Here is a 17,224-nt window from a genome sequence, read left to right on the forward strand (position 1 = left end):
GTTAGTAAAGTTACATAGATTTCAGGTGTACAATTCTGTAATACATCATCTACAAATCCCATTGTGTGTTCACCACCCAGAGTCAGTTCTCCTTCCATCACCATATATTTGATCCCCTCCTTAGTAGCTTTCTTTGATTCCTAAGTAAAGTGTAGATGTCTTTGATTCATTAAGGTAACCACACCTAGTCTCCACTCCAGCCCTCTCATCCTATATATGAATCGTTATATTACTGGAAATGATTGAAGTCTTGAGCAGTGGCCAGAGACAAGTTTTATTTCTCCTTAGTCCCATCGTAACCTTAAGAGCCATGGCTCACCTCATTGTTGTGATGTTCTGAGCTTCATGTAGCATCATTCATGGTTTGTAGAAGGGATTTCAGGAATGCCATGGGGCCTCGCCTTATGCTACTGTTTTCTTCATAGGTCAGCATTGGTTGTCCCGAGAGGATGGAACCAATCACAAAGATATCCCACATCCCACCCAGTCGGTGGGCCTTAGTCTGTAACTTGTGCAAGTTGAAGACAGGAGCTTGCATTCAGGTAAGTCCCCATGAGAAGTGGTAGAGTGGGCTAACACCAAATTAGCCAGACTCGCCCGCCCAGTGAGAGCATTCTGTTAACTGAAAGGTTACTCAGGAGGCCTGCCACTCACTCCCAGGGCTCTACCATTGTACAGACCATTTCTGGAACCCTTTTTTTTTTTGGATATTGTCTCTGAACCCTTCAGCTTAGTCTTTTCAGTATCCATAGCGGTAGTTAATTTCCATCCTTGGTTGTCAGAGTTGATGAACTAGGTGAATTCTGAAGTACCTGGCTCAGGTGACCAGGGAGACTGCACCACTGAGCCCCACAGCACACCTGCTACCTAAGGCCACGCTACTAAGACCGGGACACATAGCAGCTCCACCTTACATAGAAACAAACAGGGAGGCAGCCAAAATGGGGAGACAGAGAAACATGTCCCAAATGAAAGAACAGAACAAAACTCCAGGGGGAAAAAAAAACGAAATGGAGACAAGCATGATCTCAGGGAGAACTTCAACATAGAGATAGGAAACATAAAAATGGAGATAGAAAACAAAGAACCAAGCAGAAATGAAGAATACAATAACAGAAATAAAGAAGACATTACAGGCTCCAGGGTACAACGTGAGGTGCCTCCCTGGTTACACAAGTCACAGGTGACTGTATCCAGTACCTGCAGCTGGAGAAGAACAAGCACCAATTTCATCCAGCAAGGCTAATCCCTATGACCAGGGATCTGACCTTTAGCTAATTGTAATGTTATTATAATGTCATTTGGATCCTTTTATAGTTCATAAGCATGATGATTGGGTTCCACACTCCTGTGTGAGATATGCCTCCCGCAAACCTTGTTACAACACATGAAATGAAAACATATGCCCACACAATAACTTGTACACAAATGTTCATAGTAACATTATTTCATAAAAGCCAAAAAGTGTAAATAATCCAAATGACTATCAACTAATGAATGGATAAACAAATGTGGTATAGCCATACAATAGAATATTATTTGGCTATATTTTAAAAAGAATGAAATTCTAATACTTGTTACAACACGAACCTTGAAAACATGCTAAGTGAAAGAAGCCAGACGCAAGCAGCCACATATTGTATGGTTCCACTTACATGAAATGCCCAGACTAGACCTATCTATAGAGAGAGAAAGTAGATTAGTGGTTGGGCGGGGCTGGGGTTGGGAACAGGGAGCAACTGTACATAGGCATGAGATTTCTTTTGGGAGGGGTTGAAAATGTACTGGAATGCATATGGACATGTTTATACAACTCTATAAAATATACTAAAGACCACAGAAGTATATACTTAAAATTGGTGAGTTTATGGTATGTAAATTATATCTCAATAAAGCTGTTTTTTAATAGGCATAATAGTACCTCCCCTATCACCTTAACTGGTTACAGTAGAAATAAATGAGATGTATACAGAGGCATTTTGTGTAATAAAATGTTTTGGGGAGAAAGTTAAATAGCTTTTTAATTGGCACCAAAACTTAGTTGGCATTTCTCCTTTACCACTGAAATATATAGACCTCCAGCTATAAATATCATAGAATGACTTTTTTTTTTTGAAACTAGATGACTTTTATGGCAGAGTTTCCTAAGGACATTCCAGTTTTCATCTAAATACCCAATTCATATTCATGTATTTTGTTTTAGGTAATTTATATTTATGTTTCTATTAGGTTGCTGCAAAAGTAATTGCGGTTTTTGCAATTATTTTTCACCTTTTAAACCACAATTACTTTTGCACCAACCTAATACATTCTATAAATTTGAACTGAGAGAGATGATTTGTCTTTAGCTTCCCATTAGTAATAGTTTTATGTCACACATTCATTCTCTTAAACAGCAAACAATCTTTTTGCTTTCTTTTCCGATATTTGTATCAGTTATTAAATAGCAAAAGAGCACTATGCCCAACACTTTTAATCTTCTGCTAAAGAATGCCTTTTGCGTCTTGTTTTTTAAATGACTGGCTAGTTTCTTAGCCAAGTGATGACAAAAGATACCCAGATAAAAATACATTTGGGGCTTTTATCACGGTCATTTTCATGAGGCTTTTCAAATACATGGAAGTTTTAAGGATACAGATGTCAGTGTAATATAACAAACTTTTCCAACAGAGCTTTCCAGAGCTGGGGTGGGCTTTTGTGGGAGTGCTAGAGTAATTAGTAAATGGCTAGATGACCACTTAATTGAAAAGTGGAAAGCGTGGGAGGTGGGGGGGGCGGTGAAGGTAGAAAATCAGGTCTTTTAGAGGAAGTACAAGCAATAATAAATGTGATGCTTGATAAGATGATCTTAGAATTCCATCCCTGGGATTTTTTATCCTGTGAAGTTAATTTAAATGGAATCTGCCCCACTAAAGCTTTGATGGTTGTCAGGATTCTCTTAGGTGTTGAATTTCTCAATCTATTATAAGGAGACCTGTCAGGGTTTGCATTTCTTCAGTCTTTATTCATATCCAAGGTCATTCTCTATATTTAGTTATCAAAAACTCAACACATAGGTGATTGAGCATTTTGCCCTCCAGATGCAGGCATCCAAAAGAGTTGAAACTTGGCTTTAACCATGGGCATTCCCACTACATCCTTTGAAACAAATCCTCCATTGCTTTCCCTCCTGCCTCTGCATAAGCATAAATACACCCAAGCATTTTAAATCTTTGGAAGGAAAGCTATAGCAGTATAACCATAACAAATGGTAACTGAGACTAAGTGAAGCATAGGAAAGAAGTACAGCAGTCATGGGCCAGATTCTCCCTGGTCTGTGTTGAATCTTTGAATGGCAAAATATAGTTAATTTCAGATTATCTATAACCATACTGTCCAATAGAACTTTATGCAGTGATGGAAGTCTGTGCTGTCCAGTATGGTGGGAATATGACTAATGTGACTGAGAAATTGAATTTTTCATTGTGTGTAATTTTAATTAATTTAAATAGCTGCTTGTGGCTGGTTGGCTACCATGTCAGAGAGCACAGCTCTATAAGAACAATTTCAAGAAGTTAGATTACTTAGATATTGGAGTTCCCATGGCATTTTTAGAACTAGTAGATGCTCTGGCAATAATACTGACTTGTTTTTTTCCTGTAATGTGTTCAGAAGAATTTCTTGAGCACCTGCTTGTTCAATAGTTGTTGGCAATGCATGACAAATGACACAGCTGCTCTCTTTAAGAACGATGGCCAGGGATTTGACATTTGTTATTCTGTAGGTACAGTGTGAGAAGTACCACTATAGAAGCACATAATAAGGTAATATGGGAGACACAGAATAGGGACAGCATGACTCTTTACAGAGGTCAAGGAAGAATTCTCAGACAAACTTAGTGCTTGAGCTGAAACCTTAAAGGAGAGTTTGGAGCTTTTGGGGGGTTTTTGCCTTTGTTTTGCTGTTTTCTATAAGAACAGATTGCCTGGGTGACTTGTAAAGCCTCTGTCATGGTCAATTCAGGACCAGCTTTATCCCTGTCTTTCCTTTGCTTCCTGAGTTCTCATTTTAGGCCCAGGTATATAGGGCTTCCCCTTCTCCCCAGCCCCGCTGCCTTAACACATCTTTTGTCTTCCTTCAGTGCTCAGTGAAAAGCTGCATCACTGCCTTCCATGTCACTTGTGCGTTTGAGCACAGCCTAGAAATGAAGACCATCCTAGATGAAGGGGATGAAGTGAAGTTCAAGTCATACTGCCTCAAGCACAGCCAGAACAGGCAGAAACCTGGGGAGGCCGAGTACCCCCTACATAGGGCTGCAGAGCAGAGCCAGGCCAAAAGTGAGAAGATCAGCCTGCGGGCACAGAAGCTTCGGGAGCTGGAGGAGGAGTTCTATACCCTGGTCAGTGTGGAAGATGTGGCCGCAGAGCTGGGGCTGCCCACACTAATGGTGGACTTTATCTACAATTACTGGAAACTAAAGCGGAAAAGTAACTTCAATAAGCCGTTACTGCCTCCGAAGGAGGAGGCAGAAAATGGCCTAGTGCAGCCAAAAGAGGAGAGTATTCACACTCGCATGAGAATGTTTATGCATCTTCGGCAAGACCTAGAGCGGGTAAGGAGACCAGCTGTGACGAGTGTGTAAATCTCAGTCTGCATAGAAATGGAGGTCCCACTTCCAGTTGTTTTCTTTAAGCGTCAGCTCATTTACAGTGTGGGCTTCTGTGTCCTTGCTTATCTTCTCATTTCATCATGGCCCCAGATACTGGGCTCTGTTTCAATTTTGTCAGGGAATGGAGAAGCCTCACTTATATGCTCCATGAACCGTAAATCTGAAATAAATTCTCCTTTGGTTTATTTTTTATTCACTGTTGAGCCTAAATTAGATCAGTTGTATTTTACTGACACACTTATGAGGCTGCGAGCTGAAGAAAGAATGAATTTTGTTCAGGAAAGCCCTAGTTCAGAGTTTCTCAAACTCGGCACTATTGACAGTGGTGCTGGATGGTTCTTTGTTGTCAGGGCCTGTCCTTTGTTGTGTCCTTGGTAAGATGCTTAGCAGCACCCTTGCTCTCTACCCACTAGTGGCCAGCAGCAAACCTGCCTCCCCACTGCGCCCAGATACCAGTTGTGACAACCAAAATATTTCCAGATTACCAAATGCCCTGGGGGTCAAAATCGTCCTTGGTTGAGAGCCTCTGCACCAGATAATTCCATTTAACTCATGATACATATGATATGAATAAAGTACCAGTTTAGTAGATACCGTATATACATAGTATCTACTAAATTCTGTACGGTAAATGCAGGGCCTAACTTATACCCCTGTAGTACCAATTTAGTAGATACTATATATACATTGTATTGTATATATGCAATTTAGTAGATACTATGGATATGTAGTATCTACTAAATTGGTACTACAGGGGTATAAGTTAGGCCCTGTGTTTACCCTACAGAATTTTATTATCAAGTATAATTACAGAGATGGCTTATTTGTTTGTTTTTCTCTGCTGCCAGAATTTGGAAGGGAACATAGATTTGGCTCACTTTTTACAATTTAACTCACATATATATAGCACTTACTGTGCAGCGACACTGTTGTAAGCATTTTTTATATAAATTTTATTGGGGTGTTGTAAGCATTTTTTTATAAATACTGACTCATTTAATCCTAACATGCCTATGAAGTAAGTGCTATTATTATCCCTACTTACAGATGAATAAACTAGGACACTGAAAGGTTGAATAATTTGTCCAGATGGGGAATAGGAGAGAGTGAGGATTTCCCCCTTGTGAATGAGTTGAAAGAGTGAGCAGTAAACTTTATCTATAACTGTTGGAAACTGAAACTTTACCCTGCTGGTCCAGCACTCATTAGAAAATTGTACTGGATCCAGCATTACCATTGTTTACTCAGGGAAGGCTGAAATGTTAAATTATCATTCAGTCTTCCCAGCCTGGCTGTGCAGATAACTGGCAAGCCCAGGACACTGCAGGGAGAGTAGGTTTTAGGAGGTGGCTTTGGAGCCTTTTATTTATGCTGCTGAGTGATATGGGAACCACAATCCCACAAATGACCAATGCTGCGTGAATTCATGTGGAGTGGCTGTCGTTGTACAGCCTTTAGGTTCATTCTTCTCTCCTCACCACTCCCCGTCCCACCCGACTTTAGTTGTCTAAATTTTAGCTAAACAATTTTGTCAGATTAGCTCAACATGACAAAAATCTCTGTTTGCTGGGGTTTGGGCTTTCAGGTCCGAAATTTGTGCTACATGATAGGCCGGCGAGAAAAGCTGAAGCTGTCACACAACAAACTACAGGAACAGATCTTCGGTTTGCAAGTCCAGCTTCTTAACCAGGAAATGGCTGCAGGTAACCTATATATCAAAGATGGTCTAGAAAATACCAGGGATGCCAAAAAAATGTATACAAGTCAACACTTTGGTCAGCGTTGCTCAAGCAGTAGTTCGCTGTAATCAGAAGTGTCTGGACGCAGATGGTAACCACTTTGAGCACCTCTTGTAGTTGTAGAAGTCAAACGTGACTTGTATTCATCTTTTGTTATCGGTATATATTGAGCATTACAATTTTAATACAGTTTCCTTTCTTAAAATGTATACATTTTTTGGCACCCTCTGTATATAGATTCTATTTTAACAAGTTAAATGTTATGTCAATTATTTCACTTAAAAATCTTTTAAAATTCTTGTCAAATATCTCATTTGCTCTAGTCCAACCATGATACAGTGTGACCCATTCCACTGTCAACTCATGAGACAAGAAATCCCAGGGTGGGTTTGGGGGAGTTGCAGGTCTAGGGCAGATAATATAGGTCCCAGACAGATTGGGGCCATTAGTTGGAGCCATGAAATTGTTCTATAATCATTAGATTCATTTATAAATCAAGAAGATAGTATCTAATCCTAGTTTCCAAAAAACATTTCATTCCAGGGTTAGCCATCTTAACAATAATCTGTTAAAATAAATCCTTAACCAGAAGTTAGGAGATCTGGGTTCTTGTCTCTTCATTTATTCACTAATATTTGTTGAGCACCTACTATGGGCTAAGAATTGAGCTAGAAGATAAGATAGAGCAGTCAGTGAGACACAATCCCTGCCTGCAAGGTACACTGCCTTGCAGGGACAGGTGAGAGAGACAGGTGAGCATAATTAGAGTGCCCTGAGCATGGAGAACGTGGCTGGAATGGTGACAGTTATATTCAGTAACATGTGTAACCTCCCTATGCCTCATTTAACATAGAGGTTGGTGGCAGAGCTTGGGCAACAAGGGGTCTCTGTGCTATTGGCTTCTCGGTGGGAGTTGGCCCCACAACTGCTTGTGGCGTCAGTAGATGGCAGCCCCTGGGAGAGAAGGGGGCTGTGAGTGTTCCACATGGACCGTTGGGGAATAAACGGTGCCCATTGGGGCACCTAATAGTTGTCCTCTCTGTATGTCATTTTTGTGAGGCTACATTAAGGTAATAATGGGCAACGGCCAAGGCCATATGCAAGGAGGAAGTGTTTGGTAGCGCTCTGTTAATTTCAGAGCACTCAAAATACTAGAGAGAGGACCTGTTCTAAATATGAATATAGGGTGAAATAGCCAGTTAACCGACAGCCAGCACTTCCCAGGCCAAACCCATAGCAGGCCATTGGCAGGGATGTCAGTCCTTTCCTCCCGGCCCTGCCACTACAAAACCTGCCCCACACCTCCATGACGGTCATTCATAGTGGGGAGATGTTTTTCAGTTAAGGACATAAAATACTCAGGAACCACCCACTACCACTTCTACTAGTGTCAGGTTAAAACCCATCTATGCGCCTCACCCACCAAAGCCAGTGCTGTGTTCCTGAAGGTTTGTATTTGACTTGCTTTAGGATGGCCAGGAAAGACGAGGGTGGAATCTGAAATGTCTGTGTTTAAGGCGCATCCTAAGTGCTGTCCAGTACCCACCATGTGCGAGCACGCACACGCGCACACACAGACCCTATGTGTGTATCATTGCTGGTGACATGCTTTTCATAAATGGAAGGGGCAGAGGTGGGGGTATAGGAGGCAGCACACTAGTCTTTGTGATCATTTTACAGACTGGGAGAGCAGAAGGAGTGAGGTCGGGAGTCACAGAGCAAACACTGGCATTGCTGAGTTTCCCCCGCCCCAACCTCTAGTTCAGCTCGTTCTAGCTGCTATACTGTGATGTACTCGCAGAGAGTGTTTGTTAGCCATTTGGAAGAGTGGGTATGTGAACTCACTCTGCCGTGAGTACGTGTGCCATTGTTTAAATCAGTTGTTAAAATGAATCTTTCTTTTTGATCTCAGGACTTCCTTTGTCAAGTGCACTAGAAAACTCATTGTTTTACCCACCACCAAGAATTACCTTAAAGTTAAAAATGCCCAGATCGGCCCCAGAAGACTGCCGAAACAGCTCCACAGAGCCTGATCACGGACCCCTCTCTCCTGACAGCAACTCCCCTGTTCAAAATATAAGGAGCACGCAAGTGCCTCAGGAATCACTAGAAATGAGAATGAAATCATACCCAAGGTATCCATTAGAGAGCAACAGTAACCGTTTGCTGGCCAGTCTCGGCCTTTCTATTAGTGAAGCAAAGGATCCCAGTCCTGCTTGGAGACCTCCATCTCCGGAGTTCTATCATGGGCAGTCACAGGGAAAGCCTCTGGTCCTTCCGGCTGCCCTTCATGGGCAGTCTTCCATTGGGAATGGGAAAAATCAGCCTAACTCCAAGGTTGCCAAGTCCAATGGCCTGGAGGACAGCTGGTCTGGGGATATTACCCAAAAAGATAGCTCGAGTGAGATGTTCTGTGGCCATGAGTCTATGCTCAGCTCCCACTTGGCCAGTCAGGGCAGCTTTAGAAAATCTGCTGTGGAACACTTCAGCAGGTCCTTTAAGGCCACCAACAGGTGGATGAGGAGCACAGAGGGCCTCCCGTGCTGTGGGAAGCCGACCAAGAATAGTAACCCCAAGGAGCAGCTCTGGGGAAAGCAGCTTGTCAGGCGGTCTGCAGGGAGAGCTCCATATCAGGAAAACGATGGGTATTGCCCAGATTTGGAGCTCAGTGATTCAGAAGTAGAAAGTGATGGGAGTAAAGAGAAAGTCAAGGTTAGGAGAGAGAGCTCAGACAGGGAAAATCCTCCCCACGACTCTAGACGGGATTGCCACAGTAAAAGCAAGACATATCCCCTTTCCCACAGTTCAATGCAAAGGTGATCAACAACGTCCAAGAATAACTCCATCTGCCTTTGCCATATATATTGTGGAAAACCCATACACTAAAAAGATTCTGGCATATGTTGGGAGAAATTGTAATGAAAAAAATAAAGTGTTTCCACAGTAAATTGGCTTGCAGTTTCTGAACCAGTTTCAAGTCTAGTTTTCACAAGCACATTATAAGAATTGCAGATTGTCCAAAAGTCTCTTTTTGCCAGAGACTATTGAGAACAGCTGGGCCCAGAGTATTAGTTCAGTAAATACTTTGGGGCAGCTTTGCTGTTATATTAACACATTGATGCGCATATGTGTTAAGAATCCTTGTATTGTTCATGGATTTGCGAGAGACATGATTACCAGACACTAATACTACTTATCTTTTGAAGCTACAGCATGTGACTCCCAGAGCGCCTATCTATAGGAAGTTTCTAACTCCACTGGTATCTGGAAACCCTCCTCAGGGAAAGACCAGGGGCCAACATCTCAGATACTGTCAGACTCAACTACCCTCTTCCTTCGCTCTACGCAAGGTAGAGTTCCTTTCAGAGGATCTTAATTTACCAAGTCAATACTCCTAATGCTTATAAGTGTCCAGTGCCTGTTCCTAGACTTGCTTGTTGGGGACGCACTTGTAACTATTTCACCCAGCTAACAAGCATAAAAAGCTAACTTGTGGATAGTGTTTACAAAAGTACGAAAGTACTACTTCCAAGGGAAATGCTCTGATTCTCCCAGTGGAGGCGTTTGTGAAGGATCCCAGAGCCTTTCCCAAAGTGAGACCATTTCTGGGGGATTTGTACCAGGTCAGGGTTTTTGTGTTATTGTTTTCAAATAAGTTTGACTTAAATAAGTTTGGCTGACAGTTTTTGTATACCTGCTTTAATGTTTATAAAATTTTTATTGAGGTATAATTAAAATATAATAAAATGCACAGAGGTTAAGTATTCTTACCTGCTTTAATTTTGAAACAGATTTTTATTGTCAAACAGAATTTGAAAGCATGTGTTTAACACATGGATGTAATTTAGCTTTGTACCAACTTTGAATCCGAAGTAATTTCCCAAACAAAAAGCTGGAACCGTTTTTCAGAAGTTGTTTCTACCCTGTTCCCAAACTATCTGCCTTGATTGATTTCTGGGAGGAAGAGAATGATTATGTTTGGTGGGGGGTGGGATAAAACATGTCTGCTTCCCATGTAAAGAAGGGGAAACTGTTACAGTTTTTAAAATGTGAAGCCAACTATAATTCTCTGCTCTCTTTTCTTAGCCTTAATATTCTCTTTCTTCTAGTTTGGGAAACTGTAGTGGAAATATTCAGACAAAAGTGGCCATTGTCAATTTTTTTTGAGTTGCTTAGTGGTAGAACAGCCCAGCTACAATAGGCGCCGGTCAGTAAAGGCAGCGGCGCTTCTCTCCATCAATAAGGAAACAGCAGTTTCCTCTCCCCGCTTTTGTAGCCTTGTTAACGGCTTTCTTTGCTTTTGTTTTTGCCTCCTTTTCTGGAGACTTCTGTATTTTGCCTCTCCTTTGGTCACACCTTCAGCATGTTTCTTTTAACACCTGTGTACATGTGTGAACATGCCCTAACATGTGGAAGGTGTCCTGTATTTTGTTTGAATGGAAAAAGCTGTGGATTATCCAAAGGAGGAATAGAATTTCTCCTATTTATACGCCAGGTTTCTGTGCATTTTTTTTTCTGGAGTTCTCCTGGGGTTAGATACTAATTGGACACTTTCATGGCGATGAAGTGATAATGGAGCTGTGTTATAAACTCCTTGTGTTAGAGGCCAGTACAGTAGCCCATGTCCCTTCATGCCTTTCAATTCTGAGTGAGTGGGAGGAAAAGTGAACATTGAAAAAGTGCTTTAGCCAAATTCCATATGTAATGCCATTGGGATAGTATTGACTAAAATAATTTCAGTCAGGGAAACATAGTTGTAATATTTTTACAGGATTTTCCTAGGTAAATGAAGGAGCCTTCAGTTGTGTACATTTCAATTGCCCCAAAATGTATTTGCTACATTTTGCTGTTGTTGGAAGTATTACCTCTTAACCTTCTTTGTTAATTTTTTTCATTTTGTCTTATATAGTCCAGTTTTCCAAGGTAAACTCAGTCTTTTTTCAAATGTCACGTTTTTACCAATACTTTTTCATTAAATTATGAAAACTGCTAACTACTGTCAGTGTGGTAATGTTTTATTTTGGCATATGGGTTTTAGGAAAAGCTTACATATGTGCCTTTTGTATTTTAAAAAAATCTTACTCAAAAAAATGAAAATAAAAAGTCTTGTTAATTAAACAAAAAGAGATGGTGGGGGAAAGGAAGGAGGGGAAATTCAGTGTTTAGAAGCACAAATTCATGATTCATGTCAATCCCAGGGCCCAAAGAGAACTCTGGGGACTTGGACTCAGCCAGAAAGCATGAGTCCATTGGTCTGATAAGACAAAACCTTAGTGTTATCCAAAAAAATCACCAGGGAAATGGATCCTATCTATAGTCACAAAGTTTGGGAGGCTTAGATCAGGCGTCACTTAACTACATATCTTTACAGTATTCATTCTGTTTGGAGTCATGTGAGTATATTAATGTTATACGAGTTATGTAGTATCGTGGGGGAACTCTGAGGCCTTTATAAACATTTTCATTATGTTTGAGAAATGTACTTGCTAAAAGTCACTGGGTAAATCAGTAGTGAAGGTAAAGGATAAGGTTGTTTCTCTCCCCCTTCTTCCCTCCCTCCCTCCCCCTCCTGTTAATGGATAGCTGTTTTGATTCAGTAAATTGTTAGGTAAAATGTTGGAGAACTGTAACTACAAATATACCTTATTACAGCCAACAAGAGCTTTGGGTTTATAGTAATGTCTGTATTTCCAATGGGAGATGAACCTTAGTCTTTGCGTTGAGAAAACTTTTACACTCAGAGAATAAACCATAGGATGCACAGTCCTGGGGGATTTTCCCCTTAAGGACTCAGCATTGTTTTCCCTCAACAACTCAGCATTGTTTTAAAAAAAGGAAGAACAGGACAAAATGGAGTCACTTTTGCTAAGCCACATCACCAAACCAAACCTTAAGAACTAACCTAATTGCAGTTTCAGCCTCTCCCAGGAGTGGAATTTTCAACCAATCAGATTGCAATTCCCTGGTCAACACTGGGGAGGTAATCTGCCTGATAAAGGTGTTTTTGCCTGAAACTACCCACTCTTTTAACTGCTTAGTCCCCTTCCTTCTGCCTATGAAAACCTTCCATATTGTATTACTCATCAGCCTGCCCTTCTAGTTGCTAGATGGGATGCTACCCGATCCATGAATTGCTTAATGAAGCCATTAGATCTTCAAATTTACTGGTTGAATTTTGTTCTTTACAGCGTGCTTGCTGACCCTTAAGAATCGAAGGAAAACACCTGATAGGAATAAAACCTTACCACTGAATAACTCATGCAATATTTTTTTTAAATGTATCTTATTTGTAACAAATGTTTATTAGATTTTCACAGCCTTAATTCAACTATTTTCAAGTTTTATGGAAAGCAGCCATTGTGTATTGATTATTTTAAAAATAGCTTATAGTTAAATAAAGGCCTACCCCGAGGCTGTCAGTCTTCCGCAGGGAACTCTAACACTCAATTCAGCACAGTTAAAGAAGGCTTCTGTGAATACAGTTAATTTTGATTCATGGATTGGGACAAACTCATGACCTGAAGCCAAGAGGATAATTGTCCTTGAAATGAGTCAAGTAGGGGAGGCTCGATCCCCAGACTGGTGTCCCCTGTTCTTTCCAGTCACTGATGAGTTAAATACATTAATCGTCTTGATAAACTCTCAGAGCATCCATCATTTCTCAACTTGTGAAGGGGGTGTTGGATGTGCACATTACAGCCTCAAGGCCTGCACACCCCAAGTTTTAAGTTTCCTTTCCCTGTTCTCACTACTCCTGCTCCACCTCCTCAATTTCATTTATTTTTACTGAATATCAGGTTATAAACAAGCTAGAAAGGTGGAATTGGACTGATTAAGCTATACTCATTACAGCAAGTTATCAGAATTTGGAAACCACTTGCAGAAGCGCCTTTTCATCAACATTACTTTCTAAAGTGTCGCCATGATGTAATGAAGCTGCTTCCATAAATCACACATGGAAATGGGTCTCATTTTATAGTCATTTTTCATATGGTTGATAAAAACAACTTCATGCTAAGAATTGATGACACTTTGAAAATTGTAATCTCATTGTACTAATTACCTCAGCCTCAAAAAAGAAAGATACTTCAGGTTGGGTGGTTATTGGTTTTCAATCTTTCAACTGCTTAGGGAAGCAAACATTGCATACTTATTCCTGCTTCAGATAAGCCTTGTGCATGTACCAGGGTTCTGGTAACAGACTTTTCTTTTTATCCTAACTTTGCCTCTTCAACTTTCCAAGACAGGCTCTCTGGTTAATTCTACCATTCTGTGGCCATGGGGTAAAACCAACGATGGTTCACAAGGCTGGTTTTGGCTATTTGCAGTACTGTGGCCATTCATCAGTCTTTTCAGTCGTATTTTCCCACAGGGGTAACAATAAACAGGGTCAAACAGGACTGTCTGCATCTTTGGGACAGATGTCCTTGTCCCCCAGTCCTCATAGGTGAACTGAGAACTACACTGGCAAAGATGAGGCTAAAGATCAGTTTCAAGACAGTTTGTTTGGGACCAGCCAACACTTCAATTAATGAAGATGGCAGTATTCATTGAGCCCTTTCTCTGTCCCAGGCCCTTTGCTAATTAAGCCTTCTACATAAACTACCTTGTATTTAGTTCTTATGCCAACAATATAAAGATGATACAATTAGCTCCATTTGACACATATGAAAACTGAGGCCAAATGGTTAAAAAGCAGTTGCTAAAGGCCCCACAGCTAGTGTACAGCAAGATCAGGGCAAAAATCTGTGAAGTTGCCTCTACAGCTCATACTCTTGGCCACTTTGCTTGACTCCAGTGCCCCAAGCCCCTTCTCTAAGTGTTCCTACTCAGCTTCTCCCTGAAAAAAGCAACCTGACTTGAGGTTTAATCATATGAGTTCTGTACCACTTGAGCCTTGCCATCCTGGACAGAGATGACTGCACCAGAATTAGCCATCTGACACACAGGCAGTCTAGAGGCTCACGTCCGAAGAGCAAGATAATTCACACAAATCTGGACAGGACAGGCCTCGTGGTAGAGCTAGGACCTGGTGGACTTGCCACCTCTATGGCTCGTCTAACCTGTAAGCTAAATAATGGCCCGTCAAAGAGGTCCACATCCTCATCCCTGGAACCTGTGACTGTTATCTTGTGTGATAAAAGGGACTTTGCAGATGTGAGGACCCGAGATGGGGAAGTTACCCTTGATCAGCCCGGTGGCCCAACCAATATCACAAGAGGGAGGCAGGAGGATTAATATCGGTAGTAATAGGAGATATGACAGTGGCAGCAAGAGGTTGGAGTGACGCTAAGAGGGGCATGAATAAGCCAAGGAATGCAGGTGGCCTCTAGAAACAAAAAGTCAAGAAAACGAATTTTCCTCTAAAGTCTCCAGAGGGAACCCAGCCCTGCCTGCCCCGTGATTTTAGACTTCTGACGTCCAGAACTGTAGGGGATTAAATGTGTGTTGTTTTAAGCCACTAAATTTGTGGTAATCTGTTACAGTAGTAATAGGAAACTCATATACAAGACATAGAGAAAGTGTTTCTTACCCTTTCAGAGGAGCATTCCTCCTTCCCAAAGGGCCCACCTGGGCTACCACTGACCACTCTAGGTTGGTCCTCTGCTTTTCTCTCTTCATTGAAACACTTTATTAAAATGGAAAATAGGTGTTTTTTCAATCAATAAAATCTTCCCCTGTATAAATTAGATTTCTATTTCCTGCCCTTCACATTTTTTCTAAGGTAGCCTTTGTTACTCAGGTGACCTTGGGTAATCCTGTATGGTCCTGCTTGATTGACTGTGGCTGGACCTGGCACCGCCTGAGGAGTTGCCATAGGTTTGGATATGCCCGTTTGGGTAAAAATATCCTAGGGAAGTGGAAATAATTCTCTTTGAGTGTTACTCCATGGGGAGAGGTGAGGCTCATTATGAGGAATGATGCTCTAATTATCAGAGTGTCCTACAAGGAAGTGGGCAGCTTGGAGAGTTCTTGAAGATCCCAGGCACCTGAGCAGAGCTTGGGGATTAAAGAATGCAATTTATGCTACTTATGAAAAAACCTACTTTTAAATATAAAGACAAAGTTTAATAGGATGGAACAATCCTATGCTAACACCAAAAGAAAGCTGGAGTAGCTATATAAATATACAAGGGCCAATTCATCAAGAGGACATAAAAATCCTAAATGTTTATGCACCTAATAAAGCTTCAAAATACATTAAGAAACTTGTTGAGGTCATCACTTTGTGAGTTATGTAAATATCTGATCACTATGTTCCATATGCCTGAAACTAATAAAAAAATAATGCAGCTTCCTGGGCAAAACAATAATAATACATTAAGGAAAAAATTCTAGAACTGCAAGGAGAAATGAACAAATCCACAGTTACAGCTTATGTCTATAATTAACAGAACAAGTACACAGAAAATCAGTAAGGACATAGGAGATTTGAACAAAACTATCAACCACCTAGATTTAAATTGACATTTACCACTCCATCCCCCAACAGCAGAATGCACATCGTTTTCAAATGCAAATGGAACATTTACCAAGATAGATATTCTGGGCCATTAAACAAGTATTAATAAATGTAAGAGAATTCAAGTTAAAGTATGTGCTCTGACCACAATGGAGTGAAATTAGAAATCAATAACAAACATCTGTAGAAAATCCAATTATTGGAAACTAAACACACTTCTAACACGAGTCAAAGAACTCAAAATGGAAATCAGAAAATATTTTAAATTGAATGAAAAAAAACAATTTGTGGGATGGTGCTAAAGCAGCACCTTAGGGAAATTCTATAGCACTAAATGCCTATATTAGAAAAGAAGGGTTTCATTCAAGTCAATGACCTCACCTTCCCCCTTAAGAAATTCTAAAAAGAAGAGGAAATGAAATCCAAAGTAAGTAGAAGAAAGGAAATTATAAAGGTCAGAGATGAAATCAGTGAAGTAGGGAAGAGAAATTCATTGGAACCAAAAGCTAGGTCTTGGAGGAGATAAATAAAATTGATGAAACATCTAGTGAGACTAATCAGGAAAAAGAAAAGGTAAATTTACCAGTATTAAAAATGAGAAAAATTTTCATTGCTACAGATTCTACAAGTATTAAAAAGATAAGGGAAGGGCGGCCGGATGGCTCAGCTGGTTAGAGCACGAGCTCTCAACGACAAGGTTGCCGGTTCAACTCCCACATGGGATGGTGAGCTGTGCCTGCTGCAACTAAGATTGAAAACCGCAACTGGATTTGGAGCTGAGCTGCACCCTCCACAACTAGATTGAAAGAACAACAACTTGGAGCTGATGGGCCTGGAGAAAACACACTGTTCCCCAATATTCCCCAATAAAAAAGTTTTTCAAAAAATAGTTTGTTACTTCATATGGCTGGATAGCCTCCAACATGAGTTTAAAAAAAAAAAGAAGGGAATATTGTAAACAACCTTATGCCAGTAAATTTAACAATAAAGGTGAAATGGATAAATTCTCTGAGACAAATTATTAAAGCACATTCAAGAAGAAATAGATAACCTGAAAAGCTCTTCATTATTAAATAAATTGAATCTGCAGTTAAAAACTTGTGAAGAAAACTCCAGCCCCAAATCACTTCACTAGTAGATTTTAACAAACATTTAAGTAACAAATAATATCAAAACTTCGAACAAATTGAACAGGAGAGAATAGTTCTCAACTCATTCTATGAGACCAGCATTACCCTGATAACCAAACTAGGCAAAGACCTGATAAGGAAAGAAAAATAGACCAATATCCTTCATCAAAGGCAAAAGTTCTTAAAACTAGCAAATTGAATCCCAACAATGGATCAAAAGGAGAATACATCCTGATGCCTTAGC

General features: G+C 40.5%; 1 protein-coding gene and 1 non-coding gene across 12 annotated transcripts in view; both read left to right on the forward strand.

The window, feature by feature from the left end:
• JADE3 (jade family PHD finger 3) overlaps positions 1 to 11,380 on the forward strand; it is a 142,526-nt gene extending 131,146 nt beyond the window's left edge. For all 11 annotated transcript variants that reach the window (XM_074324007.2, XM_074324008.2, XM_088794885.1 and 8 more), the window contains 4 exons: positions 426 to 542; positions 4,121 to 4,591; positions 6,234 to 6,351; positions 8,300 to 11,380. In XM_074324007.2, coding sequence (XP_074180108.1) covers positions 426 to 542; positions 4,121 to 4,591; positions 6,234 to 6,351; positions 8,300 to 9,207 — 1,614 coding nt within the window. In that variant the 3' untranslated portion in view covers positions 9,208 to 11,380. The remainder of the gene's footprint in view (positions 1 to 425; positions 543 to 4,120; positions 4,592 to 6,233; positions 6,352 to 8,299) is intronic.
• Positions 1,306 to 1,408, forward strand: LOC141569803 (small nucleolar RNA U13). The gene has a single exon (XR_012493596.1). It is a non-coding gene; the product is annotated as a small nucleolar RNA U13 (small nucleolar RNA).
• Positions 11,381 to 17,224: the final 5,844 nt, after the last annotated feature.

The sequence above is a fragment of the Rhinolophus sinicus genome, chromosome 18 (assembly GCF_057876585.1).
Source record: "Rhinolophus sinicus isolate RSI-liver-muscle chromosome 18, RSI-T2T, whole genome shotgun sequence".
Lineage (NCBI taxonomy): Eukaryota > Metazoa > Chordata > Mammalia > Chiroptera > Rhinolophidae > Rhinolophus > Rhinolophus sinicus.